The sequence below is a fragment of the Hippopotamus amphibius genome, chromosome 7 (genome assembly GCF_030028045.1).
Source record: "Hippopotamus amphibius kiboko isolate mHipAmp2 chromosome 7, mHipAmp2.hap2, whole genome shotgun sequence".
NCBI classification, from domain to species: domain Eukaryota; kingdom Metazoa; phylum Chordata; class Mammalia; order Artiodactyla; family Hippopotamidae; genus Hippopotamus; species Hippopotamus amphibius.
The window spans coordinates 71742063-71760151 of NC_080192.1; the positions used below are offsets into that span (position 1 = coordinate 71742063).

Genomic DNA, 18089 nt, shown 5'->3' on the forward strand with positions numbered 1-18089 from the left:
ACCAAGAGGCAGCAGAGCTCACTGTGTTCTTGCTGCTTGTTGGCTTATAGACTTTGGAAGAACTTCCCTGTGGAGCCTCCTCCTGGCCATCGGCTGTCACCTGCAGTCTGGGGAAGGGGTGCTCTCAAGGAGTATGGATATGTTGTTTGCATATGAACTTTTCATATTAAAATGAATGTTTTAAAAAATAAACTCACAATTGGGACCTGAATGTCTTGACAACTTACTGTTTTTGTCCTTTGAGAAGTTTTGCTAAAAGGGAAGAGGGAGATGGGAACCTCGTTTTATTGAATAGGAGGAAAACACTGGCAAGAACCATGCAGACGTTTTCATGGTTATGGGTACCTGTCAGCCCTTCTGTGATTTGTAGAACTGTTTGGATAAGGGCCTGTCAGGCTCACCCTGGAGCACTGCTTCCCCAGTGGGAGGGGAGCCTGGGTGGACAGTCTCTGCCGTGGCCTCTGCACAGCGCCCCTATAGAAAACAGGGCGTGCACCAGAGCAGCAGAGTGCCCCATGGGGTCCGTGGGACCTACGCTGTGGTCCACTTTCATCCCAACACCCTTCTTTCCTCTCTCCTCTCTCGCTGGGGTGGGGTTGGGGGGGGGGCAGGGCACTGAGGTCTGACCAGAGAAGTGAAATATCTGGGTGTTGTGAAGCCACAGAGAAATTTTGAGTAACAATCTTCGAGACGCATTTAAATCAATAAAGCACTAATTGTTTGTTTAGAGCCACGTAGAGAGGTGGAGGGTCCATTTTGGGACATACATATTCTTTTTCTTTTCACAAAATGATTAATTTCTGCTAAATCAAGAAACAAGCAAGGCTGGGTGGGAGGAGGAAGCAGATTAACCTGAAAGAGAGAGCTTTTTTTTTAATTAAGAAAAACTGTGTGTATTCACACACGTGCGTACACATCCCCCTGAATCACCCCAGCTGCCTCTGCCCCGTCCTTTCCCTCTCGCTCCAGCAGCTCCAGCCTCTGTATTCCAGAGCTGCCCCACCAGGCCAGGAGCCTCACTGTCCTCTCAGCTGTAACCCTGAGTCCAGAGCACGGCCTGAGATTGGGGAGTGCCCAGGCCTTGCCCCACCAGCCTGCTGGAGCTGCAGGACATTTGTTCACCCACACAATCTTCCCCATACCCGCTTCCCCCTACAGAAGAGAAGCCCTGTGAGGAAGGAACGGGCAGCTTCCACTCCCACGGAGGGCTTCTCATTCCCACCCCAAGGGAGCCCTTCTCATCCACACCCAGATGTGCACTGGCCTGAGGCTGCTGATTCCTGCAGACAAGCCAGAGGTCAGCTCATCCTGTCCCTTTCTCACACCCTTCCGCGTTGAGTTGAAATCTAGGCCCTCATGGCCTGTCCTCTGGACTCTTCTCCTAAGTTCAGAATCCTCAGGGAGCAAGAAAGGAGGCTGGTGTCTGTGTGTTTGGAAGGAGAAAGGTGTTCCTGGGGAACAGGTTAGGTGACCATTTTCGTTAACCTAACAATGTGAGGTGTGGATCCTGGCTGGTATGGAAGGAATGGGTTCAGGGGCTGTTCAGGGTTTTGCCCTGGAAGAGGTCCACGCCAGCGGTGAGAAGGTGAGACCATCTTGCCTCCAGCCCTGCAAACAGGCGTCTGTCTACCTTAAGAACCAGGCATAAAAACAAAGTTCCCTCCCACAAAAGTAAAGGTGATCCCCTGAGCAGACTAGGGGTGACAAGAGAGACTCAGGGCACACAGAGGCACCATGTCTCTCACTTCTGGTGTCACGGACCCCAGGGTGACGCAGAGACCCTCCCTCATCCTCAGGATCTGAGGCCTCCATCACCCGCTCCTCAAATCTTTCCAGGGCTACTGAGCTAGGGCTCAGCTGCCTCCCTCTCCTCTCTCCACTGGAAACAGAAGCTCCAGCGAATGTTTCTAACTCCTGAGTCCACTCAGCCATGTCCCCCTTGCAAAATCCTCCCCTTCCCGCACCCCCCTGCACCCAGCCAGCCAATCCGCGGCCTGCGAGCCTCTCCAGACCCATCTCTCCGGGCCTTGGCGGGATAAAACCGGTCGGCGATGCCGGGTGGATGGGAACAAACTTCGGAAGGAGGAGAGACGCGGGGCCCAGGGCACCCTCGCGGGCGGACCCGGGCAGTGAGGGCCTGTGGCCGATCGGCCAGGTATGCCGCCCAGGGCTTGGCTGAAAGCTGACCGGGAGAGAGGGGTGATTCGAGAATGGAGAGGGTCCCAGGAAGCCCGGCAGCCTTTTTTTTCTCTCAAGTTAAACTGGATAAGGCTGGGGCGGCAGAGGCAGAGGGCACCGGGCTGGAGTTTGGGGCTGCTCAGTGGACGCCAACGCCGTATCTTCCGGACGGGCGCATGTGTTAGGCCGGGCTGAGGTTGACCACCCTTCGCCTAAAAATCCTGCGACTCCTGTCTCGCAATGAGAGCCTCAGGGGTAGGGCCTGGGGAGGAGGTCTAAGGCAGGGAGCAGGGAGTCTCATGCCCCTGCCTCTGGGTCTGTGCAGGGCAGCAGCGTGGCGGCGGGCGCGGCAGGGACCTGCGTGAGGAAGCCCTGAGCCCTCGGCGGGCTGCGAGCGACTCCCCGGCGATGCCGCACAACTCCATCAGATCGGGTAAGGACGCGGCGTGTGGCCGGGACCCCCGAGCCCCCGCGTCGCCGTGCGTCCGTGCGTGCGCTCGGGTCGGTGGGGCTGGGGAGCGTAGGCTCGCCGCTCGCCGGACCCCCTGCGTGGGGGGCGCAGCAGGGGACGCCTCGGGCCTGGCTCTCCGTGGCGGCCGCCTCGCCGCTCTCGGGCCCTGAGGTCCCCCTCGGCCCGGCGGAGCCGCCCTCCGCAGGCCTGGGTTTCTGCGGACCACCCGGAATGGCCAGGAGCTCCGCGTGTGGCCAGAGGGGTATCCTTCGCGCCCCACCTGCGTCTTGCCTGGCCCATCAGATGGGCATCCTGAGCGCTCTCAGGCCCTGCGCCGCGCCCGTGCTGGACTTGCAGCTCCCCTGCCCACCGACCTCTAAGCCCTGGTCCCCGGGTGCGCGCAGCTCTTGCCAGTGGCTCGCGGGCGGGACCGTGAGCCTCGCTCACCTCTCCAGGCAACGGGAAAGGAGCCCGCGGTCCGGGGCCTGGGAGCCGTGAGCGCACTGGGGTGCTCTCGGACTCCTTCTTGCCCAGCACCGGGAAGGCGGGGTTGGGCGCTCTGGGCGTCTGGCCTGCGAGCACTAAGTCCCCCGCGGGCCGAACCCCCCTCCCCACCGGCGCCCGGGCCCAGGGCCTTCAAAAGCGTTCAGGGTCCCTGGCCGCGACGCCCGCTCCCCCAACGTCCTGGCCCAGGCCGGGATGGTCTGGGCCGGGAAAGAGCCGCAGGGTCGGGGCCGGCCGGCGCGTTGGGCAAGTGTGTTCGGAGGGCAGAGGCGCGGCCCGGCCCGCGGTGATGGATGGAGCCGGGCCGGCCGCGGGGAAGGCGATTTATGGGGCCAGGGCGCAGCGCTATCGATTTGGGCTGGTGGAGTGAGAGGAAATCAATATTTCAGATGAATTCTCGGCGAATATGAAGTCCCGCCCGGCAAACGGGACATTTGTTATAATAAGCAGGGTCGGATCGGGCGAGGCGCGCGGCTGAGATCTCAATTTAGCCCGGAGCGCCGCGGGTCCGAGCTGAGCCCGCGCTGCTTCGGGTCTGGGGGCCGAGACTCCACCTGCAGAGGCGCAGAGGATCCCCTCCTGGGGGGCGCCGGTAGGTTTCTCATTCGGGTTCGCTCTAACACCGGAGACGGAGTCAGCAGCACGCTCCCGCCCCACCCCGGTGGCCCTAGGAGAGTGGGGCCACCGTCATCCTGCTCGCCCTTTGCGGGCGCAGGGCCTCCAGGGGCGCGGAGTGGCGACCTCACAGCCCTTCCCGAGAGCGGCGGGGTCGGCGAGCCAGGGGACCCAGTGAAGTGCCTGGAACCCCTTACCCACTGCCTTCGGGCGCCTCGCAAGCTCCTTGACCACTTTTTGAGGCCAGGACCCGGTTTTAGTCCCTTAGTCTTTAGCCAAACGGGGGTATAACAAGAGAAGTCGCCCTCGCCTCGGGATCAGGACCGTGTCCGAAGCCGAGAGTGCGGCGCCAGGTCCCCGATCCCACGCCAGGCCGGTCCCGGCCGCTTCTGCTCCACTCTGGGTTCCTTTCTCACCTCCCACCCCCAACCTAACCCCGACCTTCCCTTCACCTTTCTGGCGGTGACAGGAGTGGGTGCTTTCAGACCTCGAATTTACTGTGCTGGACCAGACCCTTTCCTCTATGTCGCTGCTCGAGAAATAAGACAATGTCACGGTCCCTCGGGTTGGCTTAATTTTGTTTTCACTACCTATTTTCATTACAGAAGCACTCGTTAGAATAAATGGAAATAAAGAAGGAAAGAAAAAAGGACACAATTTATTTTTATTTTTAATCAGCGACAGACCCAGATGAGGAGACACTGCTTTTCCATTAGCTCAGAGGCAGTTCGCCCTTGGGTTTGGGGAGGGAGCCGTCCACCCTCTGGCAGGGCCTGGGACAGAGGTAATCTTCTGTCTAAGGGATCCAGGGGGGCTTCATCTGTTCTTTCCCCAAAACAAATAAAAAATAAATAAATCTGAGATGGGGCGGGTGAGACTTTCTCTTTTAGTTTAATTTAATGCTAATAAAACAGAAGAAAATTGCCTAAAACATAGCTCAAAAGGTTCAAAGCTGTCCCCTGTTTCTTTTCTAAACCCTCTCTAGGCAAACCTGAGCGAGAGACCCTGTGTCTTTCTAATCAGTTGACTTGACACCATCGCCTATATTTAGAGCTAAATTGATAAACGGAGCCCTCCTGTTTTTATAAGCCCATTTCTCTCCTAGGTCTTAGAGGCTAACGTCTTTTTCCCACTTCCATTTGAGTTCGGCTTTGCCTGAACTTTGCCTGGAGAGCGCCCCTCGAAGCTTTCCGTGGAGCAGAATCCGGGGCGAAGGCAGCCTCGGGCCTTTTTCGTGGGAGCGAGGCCAAGCGCACCGTTTCCGATAATCCGAGATGCTGGAGAAAAGTTTTGCGCGGCCTCTGCTGCCCTGGCCGCCGCAGCTCACCCTCGGCTCGCTCTCGGCTGATCTTGCTTCACAGAGATATCTTTAAAAAAATTTTTTTTTTCTTTTTTTAAATTCTGAAAGGATGTGGAGAGCAAAGAGTGAATGATTCTGACCTGCATATGGTCAGCAATGGAATGAACGGTCTGTAAAATCTACTGGGAATTTTGTAGCATCAGGGAACAAAGATCCTTTAAAGCAGGAATTTTTTTTTAATAGTCAAAGATGCACGAGAAAAGCCACATACATATTAAAATGTAAATAATACTATATCCGTGAAGAAGAGAGTTTAGTAAAAAGCATGCAGGTTGTGATTAAAAGTTATGCGCAATAACTCCTGAGAAACCCTTTCCCCCAGCTCCTGAAAATAGGTTATTCAAAAAGTGGAAGGAGACTTTAGATCAAGGAGGAACGTATTTCTTTCTTAGATCACAGATATAAAGCCCCATGGGGTTCCCTCCTCTTGGTTTTAAAAAGGGGTAAAAGGAGCCAAGGATCTATTTTCTTCCCAGGTTTCTTGCCTGGATTGAAAATAAGGTCTAGGGATGAGAAACAGTCTTGAGGAACATAAAGAGGTATTGGGGTTCCTCAATTCATCTTTGTTTCAAGATGATCCGTCCTCCCACTGTCCTCAATACAAGTTAATTAGGAGATAATTTAGCTACCTTGTGAATTAGTTTTAAGATAAGTATCTTTTCAAGCTTTGTCACTTTAATTGCCCCACTGATTGATAAGAAGTAATTATTTCTAATTGACACTTTTTTGATGTCTATTGGAAGCATTTATTTGGGACATTTTGGGGGTGGAAGGAAAGTTAATTAATTTTATCTGTCTATACCCGAAAGGACTCTACCTAATTTTGCTGAAGAGGACAAAGGAAATGAAGAAAAACAACACAAAAATCAATCCTGGAATTTTAATTATTAAGAGATATTTTGGTTCAAAGGAGAGCATCTACTATTATAATAGCATGTCAAAACTTTCTATTTATGGCCTCAAATCTTGAATTTTAATGTGGCACATGTTTTATGGGAATGCATTTTCTCAGGGCTATACTCAGAATCCCTTTATATGCTGACTTCATTTTGGAGGTTACTCAGCTTCGTAATTAATTTTTGTGAAAAGTGAGATCAATAGAACTCAGATCAAATGGCATCATTTCTGTAAGAGCTAATTGTAAGAAAGATTTACTAATAGTCATCCTTGTTCTGTAATTATTGATAGAGTTGGGTATAAAGGTGAAACTTTACTTACGGTGACAAGCTTTTTCATACCTAAACCTCAAACCTTGGAGTAAACAGTTTAATCATTCACATCCTCCAGAATGTGTTACTGTGAAAGAGGAAGAAGGGAAAGACTAAAAAGAAAAAGAAAGACACTGAAAGGAGGCAATGGGGGAGGGGAGAAGAGAGGGTAAGAAGGTAGCTGGAGAGAAAAAAAATGAAAGAACTTATTTCGGAAATGGTGGTAGCCAGTTGCATGAGAGTTTTGCCATTCAATATAAGGAAATCAAAATTCTACTTCAAAGCACATCCTTTTGAATGTGATCTCAACCACAGTCCTTAAGCCACCCCTAGCAATTACTGGAACACCCCCCCCCACTTTTCTGTGCATAAAAAAGGCAGGATCTTTGGGGACTGGCTGGTTTGGATTTTGGGTGTCTAGATGTCAACGTTTGGATTTGATGTCCATGAAAAGGAAACAAGAAAATACACATTGTCCTCTGGCGGCTTATAAAGAGATCCGAGTGTTGTTTATTTTTATTGTTAAAGCCCCTGTGATCTTCATTCCTACTTGTGTACCCACAATCTTTTCGTGAATTGACTTGTGACTCACTGACATAGGAAAACATTTCCACATTAACCCACAGTGCAGACACACGCTCCTGCACACCCATGCACGCCTGAAATCAGAGTGGCACTATCAGACAAGACACTCGCCTGTCAGGTTCATTTCAGCCAGTGCCTGTTTCCATCATTTATGTATAAAATCTTGTCTGCTTTTAATGATGCTTCTCCCGGATTACGTGGAGCTGCAAGAATGAGGAAACATTTTAAATGAAAACGAAGTTTAAGACGTACAAACAGCAGATAATATCGCATACCAACCTCACTATTAGTGAAACTGAACAAAATATATAAATAATGCAAAAAAAAAATCAGCAAGGGAGAGTTTAGTAATGGAAAATTCCCCTGCAATTAAATGAAACAGTAATTTAGTGGAGATATGCCTGGACGAATTAGCATTTATTAATTGGTTCTCGTAAAAACAATTTGTGTGTGTGTTTAGGGGGGTAGTGTTTAAAGTATGGATTTTTCATGGCAAAAGTCCCTCAAATATTCATATCAAATTATGTAGTGATCACAGTCTTTTGTGAAAAATCCCAATTATCTCACTGACAAATTTCACCTGCACACTGAGAGCATGGGGGTAAGGGAGAGGAACCCCCTTTAGATCAAAAGAATGAAGCTGGTCCCCTCTTCTCTTGGGACATTTCCAGGCGTGAAACCACTGGGGAACACATTGGCAGAGTCAGCCATGCTTAGGAACATCCAAACTGGGTCCTGAGTGGACTCCCAGGTGACCCATCTCCCCTGGGACACAGCTCACTGAGGCAGAGGAGGCTGCTCTGTGGCTCTGCCCTGTCCCCCCCCACCCCCCCAGCCTGCGCCAGCATCCTTGCCAGCTCAGGCAGGAACTGTAGTTTGTAATCTCAGCGAGGAGCTTGCTAGGGTTGACTGGTGCGGGGATGTGTTTACTTTCTCTCGCCACAGTTGGTCTGTCTTCAGTTCTAAGCATTTTAAAGCTGCTCTATTTATCAATCCAAGAGGTGCCGACTTCTCAGTTGCACTGAGAAAGCTTTGAGCTCCGAGGTTCTGAGTACACAAAGAGCCAAAAGATAAAAGACACAATTTCATTTAAGAAAAAAAAAAAAAGATGATTTTAAAAGGAAGGGGCAGGGGAACGTGCCCCCATTCTAGATTGCAGTTTGCTTTTGTTTTAGTTGAGACTTGGGAAAAGGCTGAATCACCAGCCCCCAGGAGCCCGCACTCCCTTCAGAGAAAGGACTTGGGGGGTGTAAATCACCCTCTAAAAAGAGGAGAATGCAACCCCCCGCTGAGAGTTCTTTGGAGGAGTGATTCCTTCTGGAACACCTTAGCCCAGGTTCTTTTGAAGGTGGAGCTAAAAGACAGTCTGCCAAGGAAGTATGTACAATGCCTTCTTCCTACAGAGGTGCTAGGTGTTTCTCTTTGGGGGGAAACGTACAGAGAAAAATAGTCCAAGGGAATCCTGGTTCCTGAAACCTTCACCGCCCCCCTCCACCCAGGCCAATCCCAGTTCCTCCAGTCCACGGTCAGCGACCCTGGGATAGACTCTCTGGGTCAGGGTAGAGTGGGCAGGGGTATCCAGGCTTCCTTGTTTACCTGCAGTCGTGGCACTTTTAAGTAGATCTTTGAGGGTTTGTAATTGTGTCCTGAATCCAGAGTTAGGGCTGACATGTCTATTTGGGTTTCTGAAAATCCTTCCTGATCCCTCCCTTGGCCAGGTGGGCCAGGTGAGCAAATGTCTCTTACCTGGGCTATGGATCAGAAAAATCTTCATGAGAAGGTTTCTATTTTAAACCCACAATTCATGTCACTGAGTCTGGGCTTTACCTAGACTGGGGCTCTTTCCCCAGGAAGGACAAAGGGCCTGGGTAGAAACCAGTGTCTCCCTCCTGAGGCATGTCCCAGATCAAGGGGAGGGAAGTTCAGGAGTCCCCCAGGGATATCTGGGTCCTGTTTCTATGTTAATTCCTGAGGATCCTCCCGTAGTCCTGAATGCCGTATAAAATGCCAAGGATTGCCAAGGCTCAGTACAGCCTGCCCACAGCCGCTCCAGCTCTGCCATGACACGTTCATATCCAAAGACAGAGACCCAACACACCCTGACACTTAGTGAGCCCTCAGTAAATGGAAGCTGTGATTATTATCTCCGAGGGCTGTTATAGGTGTGGAATTCTGCAGGGAGAGGACACAACCATTATCCCATTTAATTCTCAGGAGTCTACCAGGCAGGTTTGTTATGTTTGTGTTTACAGCAGAAAAGGGAACTGATGCTCAAGTGAGGCTGATCTGACTTCAGCTCCCTTTCCAGCTGCCCCCTTTCCCAAAGTCCAGCTCATTAAAACTCCCTGTAGCACCAGATGGGCTCATGCCTGCAGCTCCATTGGCAACTCAGGCCAGCATCCTTGGTGAGGAGGCTCAAGGGTTCCTACTGATAGCGACAGGTAGGACCTTCAGTCTGTCAGCTTGGTTTCCTCATCAGTGTCCCTAAGGCTCCAGCTCAGTTAAAACAGGCTGTTCTCAGTCTTCCCATCTGCACAGTGGGAGCAGTGGTCCCTATCTGGATGTCCCTCCTGGGGGTGCTGTGAGGAGGAAGGAGGTGGTCAGTCACTAGAAAAGGCAAAGAGAGGGAGCTTTCTTTTAACACATCCTTCAGGCTGCCATGTTTTCACCTGTACCAAAAAAAAGCAGCTACCCACAGGCACCTCAATAATTCATAGGTCAGCAGGGAAGTTACTTCCTTGATATCTTCAAACCACACTGGGCCTCCCTACCTAGGTGCATTTCAGAGACTTTGAAGTTAGTGGATGTGATGGAAAGAGCTTCAATGTTACTGGGAAGACCCGCCCATGAAGTCAGGGGCTGTCACCGGATACCTCGTCCACGGGCAGCAAGTTGGGAGCACTTGAGATGCTGCATCTCATTTCCCCAAGTTGAGATTCATTCCCTCTGATGCCTCCTGGGGGTCCCTCTTCCTCAGGGGTTCCAAATCAAGTCATCTGCTCCTGTGGATCCTCTGCCAAGGTTCCACTTGTACCAGAACCTGGAAAGGGGGTTAATTTTCATGTTGCCCCTTTTCGCTGTGGAGAGTAGCCACCCAGCTTCTGGCTGGTTGCATTTCTCGAATGCAAACCCATCTTTGATTTAAGCACAGAAAGAGATGGAGGGAGAAAAACCACTTCTTCCCTCTCTTCTTTTGTAACTCTGTTCTTTCTTCTGTCCTCAGCCCCAGTGCTCATCTGTGTCCTCTTCTGCACTTGTTTCCCTAAGTGGCCTTGAAATGACCTGAGTCGTTAGTTTAATTAGTCCACTGGGATGTATCGTTGCCGTCAGACCAGCACAGAAGAGGGCTTGGGAGCTGGTGGGGTGAAGCATTGAAGAGAGAAACAGCTTAATCTACTGTCATCGTGTGAATTGCATGTTTGCACACACCCAGAGCCCACTGTACATGTTGCATTTTGATTCCTTAGCTTCTATGGAAGAACTATTATTCCTTAGATGAACTCAGGGGCAGCCATGAGGTGTCAAGAGGGCGAGGAACTTTTGAAGTCACTGTGAAACCAGGCCCTGCGGCTGCCTCCCCATCGTTGCAGGCAGCTGGAGGGGCAACGCCTTGGAGGCTTTGCCTGTGAACCAGACCTTGCTGCTTTCTCCCTGTGTGATGTTAGGCGAGTCAGTTGTCTCTCTGGGCTTCAATTTCCTCTGTATAAAATACAGGGATATTGCAAGGTTTCCAGGAAATACTGAAAGTGAAACCAGTATCCTCACCTGGCATATAGCAGCTACTTAAGAATTTTTCCTGCTCCAATACAGGGGTCCCCAGGGAGGAGAGTCTCCCAAAATTCTCCAGGGCAGATGTCCAAACATTATATTGTCTTAGTATTTCCTGTGAAACTCTCTATGAGTAACTTGAAACCCAGGGTCAAAATTTTGCTCCAATTAAGGTTTAGGACAGACCTTTTAATATTCCACCCAGAACAAATAGTAGGTGTACAGCCTCGGGGTATTGGATTAAATGAAAGGATTCATGGGAAGTGCTGACTCAGAGCCCTGTGGCTCTGATCACCTGCTACCCCAGTGCAGTCTGGAAGAGGATTCCTTATTTCATTTTACCCGAAAACACAATCATAGAGGAAGCAGTAGACTCACGATAGAATGGGCTGTCTGTGGACTTTATGTTGGCATCCAGAACATTCTAGGATTTTGGTAGAATTGATCTTAGAGGAAGAATGAGCTAGAGTGGGCATGCATCTATGCTGTGTAATTGAGAAAGGACCACAGGGAGACATGCCTTGAGTACTGGTTCTTAACTGACACAGAACCATATGTTTATTTAAAAAAAAAATCCACAAATCTTTTGTCTTCTCCTCTCTTCCCTCTCCCTCTCTCCAGCCCCACCCCCACCTCCTGTCTTATATTTTCCTACTTTGTGTAATAATAATCCAACTTTGGCACGATAGCAAACCCTGGTTGACATTTAAAAGTCTGGGATTAGCTGAGCACCAAATCCCTGACCCTAGATCTGTTTTGCTCTTTCCCTCAAACCTGAGATTGTTCTTGATGACCATCAAAATGGTGGTGGCAGGAACAGGGCGATCTCCTGACACGTCCTTGGGCATCTGGCTGTGACTTCCAATTGGAGGAAGAGGCTGGGAGGGAGGATGTTGGGCCAGGAGGCGAGCTGGAGTCAAGTTGGAATCTGAGGGTCAGCGGTTTCATTCAATTTCACAAGCCATCGTGGATGCCACCTGCCATGTGCAGGGTGTCATGCCAGTGATGGTGGCATCCGCTGCCAGGGTAGTCCAGGTAAATGACAAGGGTGAGAGGCACCTTCTTAGGGCAGGGAGCTGAAGTCTTGTGATTCCCTTTCAAATGGGGCAGACCCACAGTAGCGGGAGGGGAGATAATCAGACAAAACAATTCAGTGCTGGGACAAGGGCTGCAAACTAACAACCCGGGTGTGGGACCATCAAAGGTCATTTATTGCCAGCAGCCACCCTGGCACAACCATGTAGCTACCGATAACAGATAAAATTCATCTGGCCTTATGGAGTCTGACCCATCCCTGGAGAAGTCGCTGTTCCAGAAAGGCAGCATGTGGGGCTGTGTTGGATCAGCCAGCTCCTCGATGGTCTACACTAGGGCTCCGGATGGCTGCCCAGCTCATGGCAAAATGTTGCAGAGTTGTAGCTGCAAGTCCTGTGGAGGTGTGCCCACTTGGGCCAACTCAGAACCCTTGCAAGACACACCCGATGCTTAACCCACATATCTTCAGAGATTTGCAGACTCTATAAGACATCCCCCTCCAGGCAGTGTGACAAGGCCTGGGTCCTTCCCGTCCCCATGTTCTCTGCTGATATGACACCCCATACCAGAGAGATCCCGAGCCCCACAAGCCCCTTGTCTCCTGATGACCTCAGAGCCGGCTGGATAGGTGCCCCCTAATAGACAGACCTGCCCCTGGGGCCTCGGGGTTCACCCTCTTGTAAGCGTCACCCTCTTCAGTGTCCTGCTGGCAGGCACACAGTTGCTGTCCCGATTGCTTTGTCACAGTTGCTTACTTCGGAGCCTGCCTGGGTCAGGTTGGCTGGAAGGCGTCCACCTCCCAGGAAGAGCCAGGACAGGAGCGTGTCGTGCCCCCGCCCATGTGGCTCTCTGTCCCCACCTCCCTGGAAGTCACTCGCTGTCCCGCCGTGTACACACGATTGCTCACAGCCTTCTATTGTTTGCACACCGTTTTGTGTGTGTTCATCAGTCTGCCCCACATAAATGATGCCTGTCTTGAGGCCCAGGAGCCTCTTTCCCCCTGAATGGAGGTGGCTGAAGAGGCGGGGCTTTGGGGGTCCGACATGCGTGATTTTGAATCCCCATTCAGCCACGTGCGCATGTGTGACTTCAGGAGCCGTTTCCCTCACAGGTGAAGCAGACCTGTGGTCCCTGCCTCAGCAGGCTCCTGGGACGCCTGACAGACCTTGTGTCTGTGATGCACACAGCCCAGACATGCTCAGCCCACCCTGCTCAATGCTGCCTCCCCCCAAAGCCTTCCTGGATTCCTTTCCTCCTCCCCCAGATTTATTTTTATGGCATGTTTTACAGCCTACTTTGTGTAGGAATGTCCATGTCTGTGCCTCTCACCTTCTAGACTTGAGGATCACGTGTCACAGGAGCCTTATAGGTTTTGTTACACCTAGTAGACTTCCTGGACCCGGAGTTGTTCAAGGCCAGAAGGGCGAGACCGTGACACCACATTTTACCAATGAGGAAACTGAGACCCGGAGAGCTGTGCCTGGCCCCAGACCCCACAAGTATAACCAGGGCTCTCCGTGACGGGGTGCTCCTTTTGGAGGGTGGCGCGGGATAGAGTGAAGGTGGATTCAGAGGGTTGAGAAGAGGAGTCCCCATAGCCGCTGAAGGGACTGGCAAAGCCCAGTAAGAAGTGCCAAGACGCAGATACAAGTGCGCACATGTATGCGTGCATACACACGCTCACACGTACGCACACACACGCACAACACACACTCCTATATACACCAACGTACAGAGATACACACTTATACACGCATACACACACCAAGGTTGGGACTCAGGTGAGGCACCCAGGGTGCAAAACTTAAGGAAGCCCCCACTCTCGGGCTCATTAAAGGGCAGAATCGGCCCTGCAAGCAAGCGCATCCTTCAATTTTGTACCCTGGGTGCCTGGCTGTCCTCACCGTGGTCCGCTATCTGTGATACATGCACCCACCTACCCAGTCACATTCACACTCACACACACGTGGGTGATGTGTACTTACACACACACACACATGAACACATGCATACAAGACTCACTCTCTCACACACATGAAGACACGCATGTGCACAGAACACTGTCCTTGGTCTGGGGGTGATAAAAAAGGCTGCTGAAGAAGTTCCTACTCTCAGACACCCTGCAAGACACAGCTGTGAAGTTACAGGAGCAATAGATGAGTCCTGACCACAGCACTGGACATGGTAGGGAAAGCGAGATCCAGGAGGTCCGGGGAGGCTGCTCTGTGATATGGGGATCAACTATGGTCCCTCTAGCATGGGGTCACTGACTTGTGACCTCCCTGTTCTTGAAACCTGTGGTTTGAGGTCTGAGCAGAGAAACTCCACTGTCCAGCCATGACCCCTGCAGGCCCACCACTTAAGTCATGGGACATCAGTGGCTGTGGGGCCCTGCAGAGATCTTGTTTTCAAGTGAGACCCAGGGACAGTCAGTCATTTGCATGGATCACTTGTCTGGCCAGTGTCAGAGTTGCTGGCAACGCGCGGGCTCTGGGGCTCATGGCGACCCTTCCCAGGTGGGGACAGAGTTACCAAGAGGACAGACAACAGCAGGGAGACTTTCCTGTTCTAGAATCTAGCCTCTTGGTCCACCAAGGATTGCAAACCTGAAGGCAAGTGGCTGAGGGCTGTCCCTGGTGGGCTCCCCTGCTCAGACCACGAGAATATCCTCGATCTGAATTCCCCAGAGCCCTGCCCTGGGGGGCAGAGCACACACACCCCATGCACTAAACCCGCAGGGGGAACGTGAGCAGGAACTGCGGTCTTGTGGACACAACACCATACTTGTTGCAGTACCGCGGGAACACATGGTGCATTGGGAATACTTTGTGCATTTGATCAACAAATATTTGTATAACTTGCATAAATCAGTGATTCTCAAATAATGTTTCCCTGCTGAGCAGGCAGAGGTGCCCATTCATTGATATAGTGAAACAAAATAATGGTAGCCAGGAAAAATACATTTGTGGATAAAAATACCTTTGAGTTAAAGATATATAACATGAGGCCACTACCTCATGTTTTCCTAGGACCTAGGGTCAAATTTAGCAGCACATTCTAATTTTTGCTTAGTTGAAATTTACTTGTTTTGTGGCGTTCTTGGCAGAACACCGTGTGGGACCCTCCAGGTGCCCCATCAAATGTTGTGAGGCTGGACTTACCTGATATCCTAGTGGCTGTGATACCCCAATACTGTGAAATGATGGGGTCTCCATGCTTGCATCAGAAGGCATCCTGAGCTTTTCCATCATGGAGAATTTATGTTGCCATAAAAAGGAGCTGTGTTCCTGTGCCTCCTCCTCTCATCTTTACTTTTCCCGACAAACCTCCTCCTTTGTTTGGCACATGGTACAATATAGCACGTGTGCGTTGGTCATTTAAGGAACCCAGGCACTTTGTGGGTTGTAAGGACATACACAGAAGAGGTAGGCTACTGGATCTGGTCTCCTGTCACTCAGCTTTGCTGGGCCTCCGCTCACTCATCAGACCATGTGCAGTTGCCCCTTTGTCTCATCCTCAGCTTCCCTTGTGCACACCTAGAGCCATGTCACCTCTGCCTGAGATTTTCTCTGAAGATCCTGTCACCTCTGAAGTGTCCATTCCAGTCACCTGTCTTAGCTTGGGCTATGATGACAAAATGTCACAGACTGGGTGGCTTAAACGACAGATGTTTGTTTCTCAGTCTCTGGAGGCTGGAGGTCCAAGGTAAGGGTGCCAGCCTGGTCAGGTCTCTTCCTGGCTTGCAGACAGCCTCGCTGTGTCCTCATTTGGGCTTTCCTCAGTGAATGAACCTGGAAAGAGGGAGAGAGCTCTGGTGTCTCTTCCTACTCTTTTTTTTTTTTTTAAAGCTCTTTATTGGAGTATAATTGCTTTACAATGTTGTGCCAGTTTTTGATGTACACCAAAATGAATCAGCTGTATTTATACCTATATCCCCATATTCCCTCCCTCCTGCAGCTCCTTCCGGAGTCTCTTCCTATTCTTATAAGGGCACTAATCCCATCACAAGCAGCCCACCCTCATGACGTCCTCTAACCTTAATCATCTCCCTAAGTCCCCACCTCCAAATACTATCACATTGGGGGTTAAGATTTCAACGTATGAAATCTTAGCATTTCAAACATTCAGCCCATAACACCAGCCATGGAAATCATGACATTTTCCTCCTTTTCGGATGCACAGACCATGTGGCCCACTATCCAGAGAGGCTTCTATTCCCTACCCTCTACCCCCTACCCTAGGACCAACCTGTCTCCTCTCCTCCTAGACTGTTTTCTCCTAAGTGGACGCTGTGCCTGGATCACCTCCAGTTTTACTCCAGCCACTAAGGAAGCATCTGGTGTCCCTTCCGTCTCTGGCTGTAACTCACCGGCATGCCTGCACCAGCCTGGCAGTGCCCGGCACATGTCTCTCACCCCACCCCACCAACCATGCTCAATTATTCCCAGGTCTGATGATGTGCTCCCCCCAGTCATGCAGCCCCTGGCCACAGAAGTCTGGAGTGCTAACTCCAAGTTGTCTCAAAGGGCATCATTACTCTAATATTCAGTTCAGTAAGTAAACACCCACTGAGCCCTTTGGTATGGCAGGCATGGAGTTAGGATTTAGGGTTACAGGCTCAAGAGGCCTTGCTGCTGCTTTCATGCTGACATTCTAGAGAGAGAGGGTAGCAAACTGGACTTTTAGCTACAAGCGAGGAGAGAAAGGAAATGTTTCAGTCCAGAGACACACAAAATGCTGAGCTAGTGGGAGGGGGAGGCGAGCTGGGCTGTGAGTGGGTGCGGGGTGGGAGCCTGACCTGAGACAAGGGCAAGAATCCATCAGGGGACTCAGGAAGGACCAGCAGGAGCAGAGACGTGACATCCCAGGAGTGTAGGTTCCAGGGCCCACCAAGGGTCAGCCCTGAGCAAAGGGGACAGCCGTGGGAAGACAGGTGGAGTTCAGACAGACAGAGGGGTCTTGGACCAGAGAGGCCAGATGAAGGGTTCCACGCTAACCCTGTTGTCAGGAAGCCTGGGTCAAGTGCACTCATTGTGCATGTTGTGGCGGGTGGGGGAGTAGCTTTTCGCTCACTGCGCGTGGAAACTGCCATCCTCAGTTTCTGTATTCCTTTTAGTTCTCTTGCTAGAGCCACGTGCCCACTTACGCTGCCCTCTTTGGGCTTTGTGGTGTTTTTATTAAGTGGAACAGCTGGGCAGTAATCTGTGATCGCTAGATGATTCACATTATCAAAATGTTCTGATTTCCCGCCTTTCCCCACTCTGTTCCAGAGAATCTGAGCCTGGTGATTTTCCGAAATAATCTCAGCGTCCCACTCGCCCTCCCTTTTAATCCAATCGTTAACAGGCATTTGTAGGCAAACTACTGGTGTACAACCCGAGACATTTCGATCCCACTCCCCTGACCCTGTTTCCCACTATTTCCGCATGCACAGCCATGTTCCAGCCAAGTCGTCTTTGTTTCCAAAACACACCTCTGTGCCTTTGCCCCTTCAGTGCCTGGAATATCATCCCCGCCCCCACCCCCTTGACAAAACCCTGTTCAAGTTCTACTTCCTTAAATCAGACCCTCTCTGATATCCTCACGTTTAGTGACCGCCCCGTCCGACGGCCCACTGCACCTGCCTCTGAGCTCGAGTAAGAACTCTTAATTCTCTCTGTATCCCCAGGACTTTTCCTAAAACCCGAAAGGGAGGGAGGGCTCCGCAGATCTCCGTGACGGTCGTTTTCACGTAATTCTCCAAAAACGTTTCATTGTCTTACTAGTTGACCTAACTTGTACATGTGAATTTTGTAAATGAAGTTTTCCCAACCTGAAGTACACTTGATCTTTTCACATGATATTGCTGTAATTACTCTCCTATTTTCTTTATAGTAAGAGGCCACTATGGGACTGAGGAAAGAAAGAAAGCAGCCATTTAGGGAAACTGAGGCAGCCACTGAGCCCCGAACTGCCACACTGGGATGCCTCCCTGGTCCTGGAGCATCTTGCTGGCCTGGGCTCAGATGCAGGGTAGCAAGGCTGGGCAGAAGGGACCACTGGAAGTGGCAAACACTGGCAGGCTTAGGCAAGACTGGTCCAGCAGGGGGCCTTTCTGGTGGACACTTGGGTACCAGCTTGGCAGGGTGGTTGACCGGATTTAGGATGCATCCGTGAAGACCAATAGTTACAAGATTCTGTAGATTGGGAATAAAATTCCCGAGACAATATCTGGCACACAGTAGATATATGCTAGATGCTTAATAAATATTTGCTAAATGAAAGAACCTTTTTGAAAATTTGCTTTCTACAAACATTTTTCAAGTGTGGTCTCTAGCATCAGAAGCTCCTGGGGCTCTGTTAACCAGTATGGGGCCCTGGAATCTGCATCCTTTACAGGCCTCTC

General features: G+C 50.9%; 1 protein-coding gene across 1 annotated transcript in view; it reads left to right on the forward strand.

The window, feature by feature from the left end:
* The first annotated feature begins 2860 nt into the window (after positions 1-2860).
* PAX8 (paired box 8) overlaps positions 2861-18089 on the forward strand; it is a 54482-nt gene continuing 39253 nt past the window's right edge. Inside the window, exons 1-3 of the mRNA XM_057743360.1 lie at positions 2861-3023; positions 3085-3499; positions 3805-3965. Of these exons, the coding sequence (XP_057599343.1) occupies positions 2861-3023; positions 3085-3499; positions 3805-3965 (739 nt within the window). The remainder of the gene's footprint in view (positions 3024-3084; positions 3500-3804; positions 3966-18089) is intronic.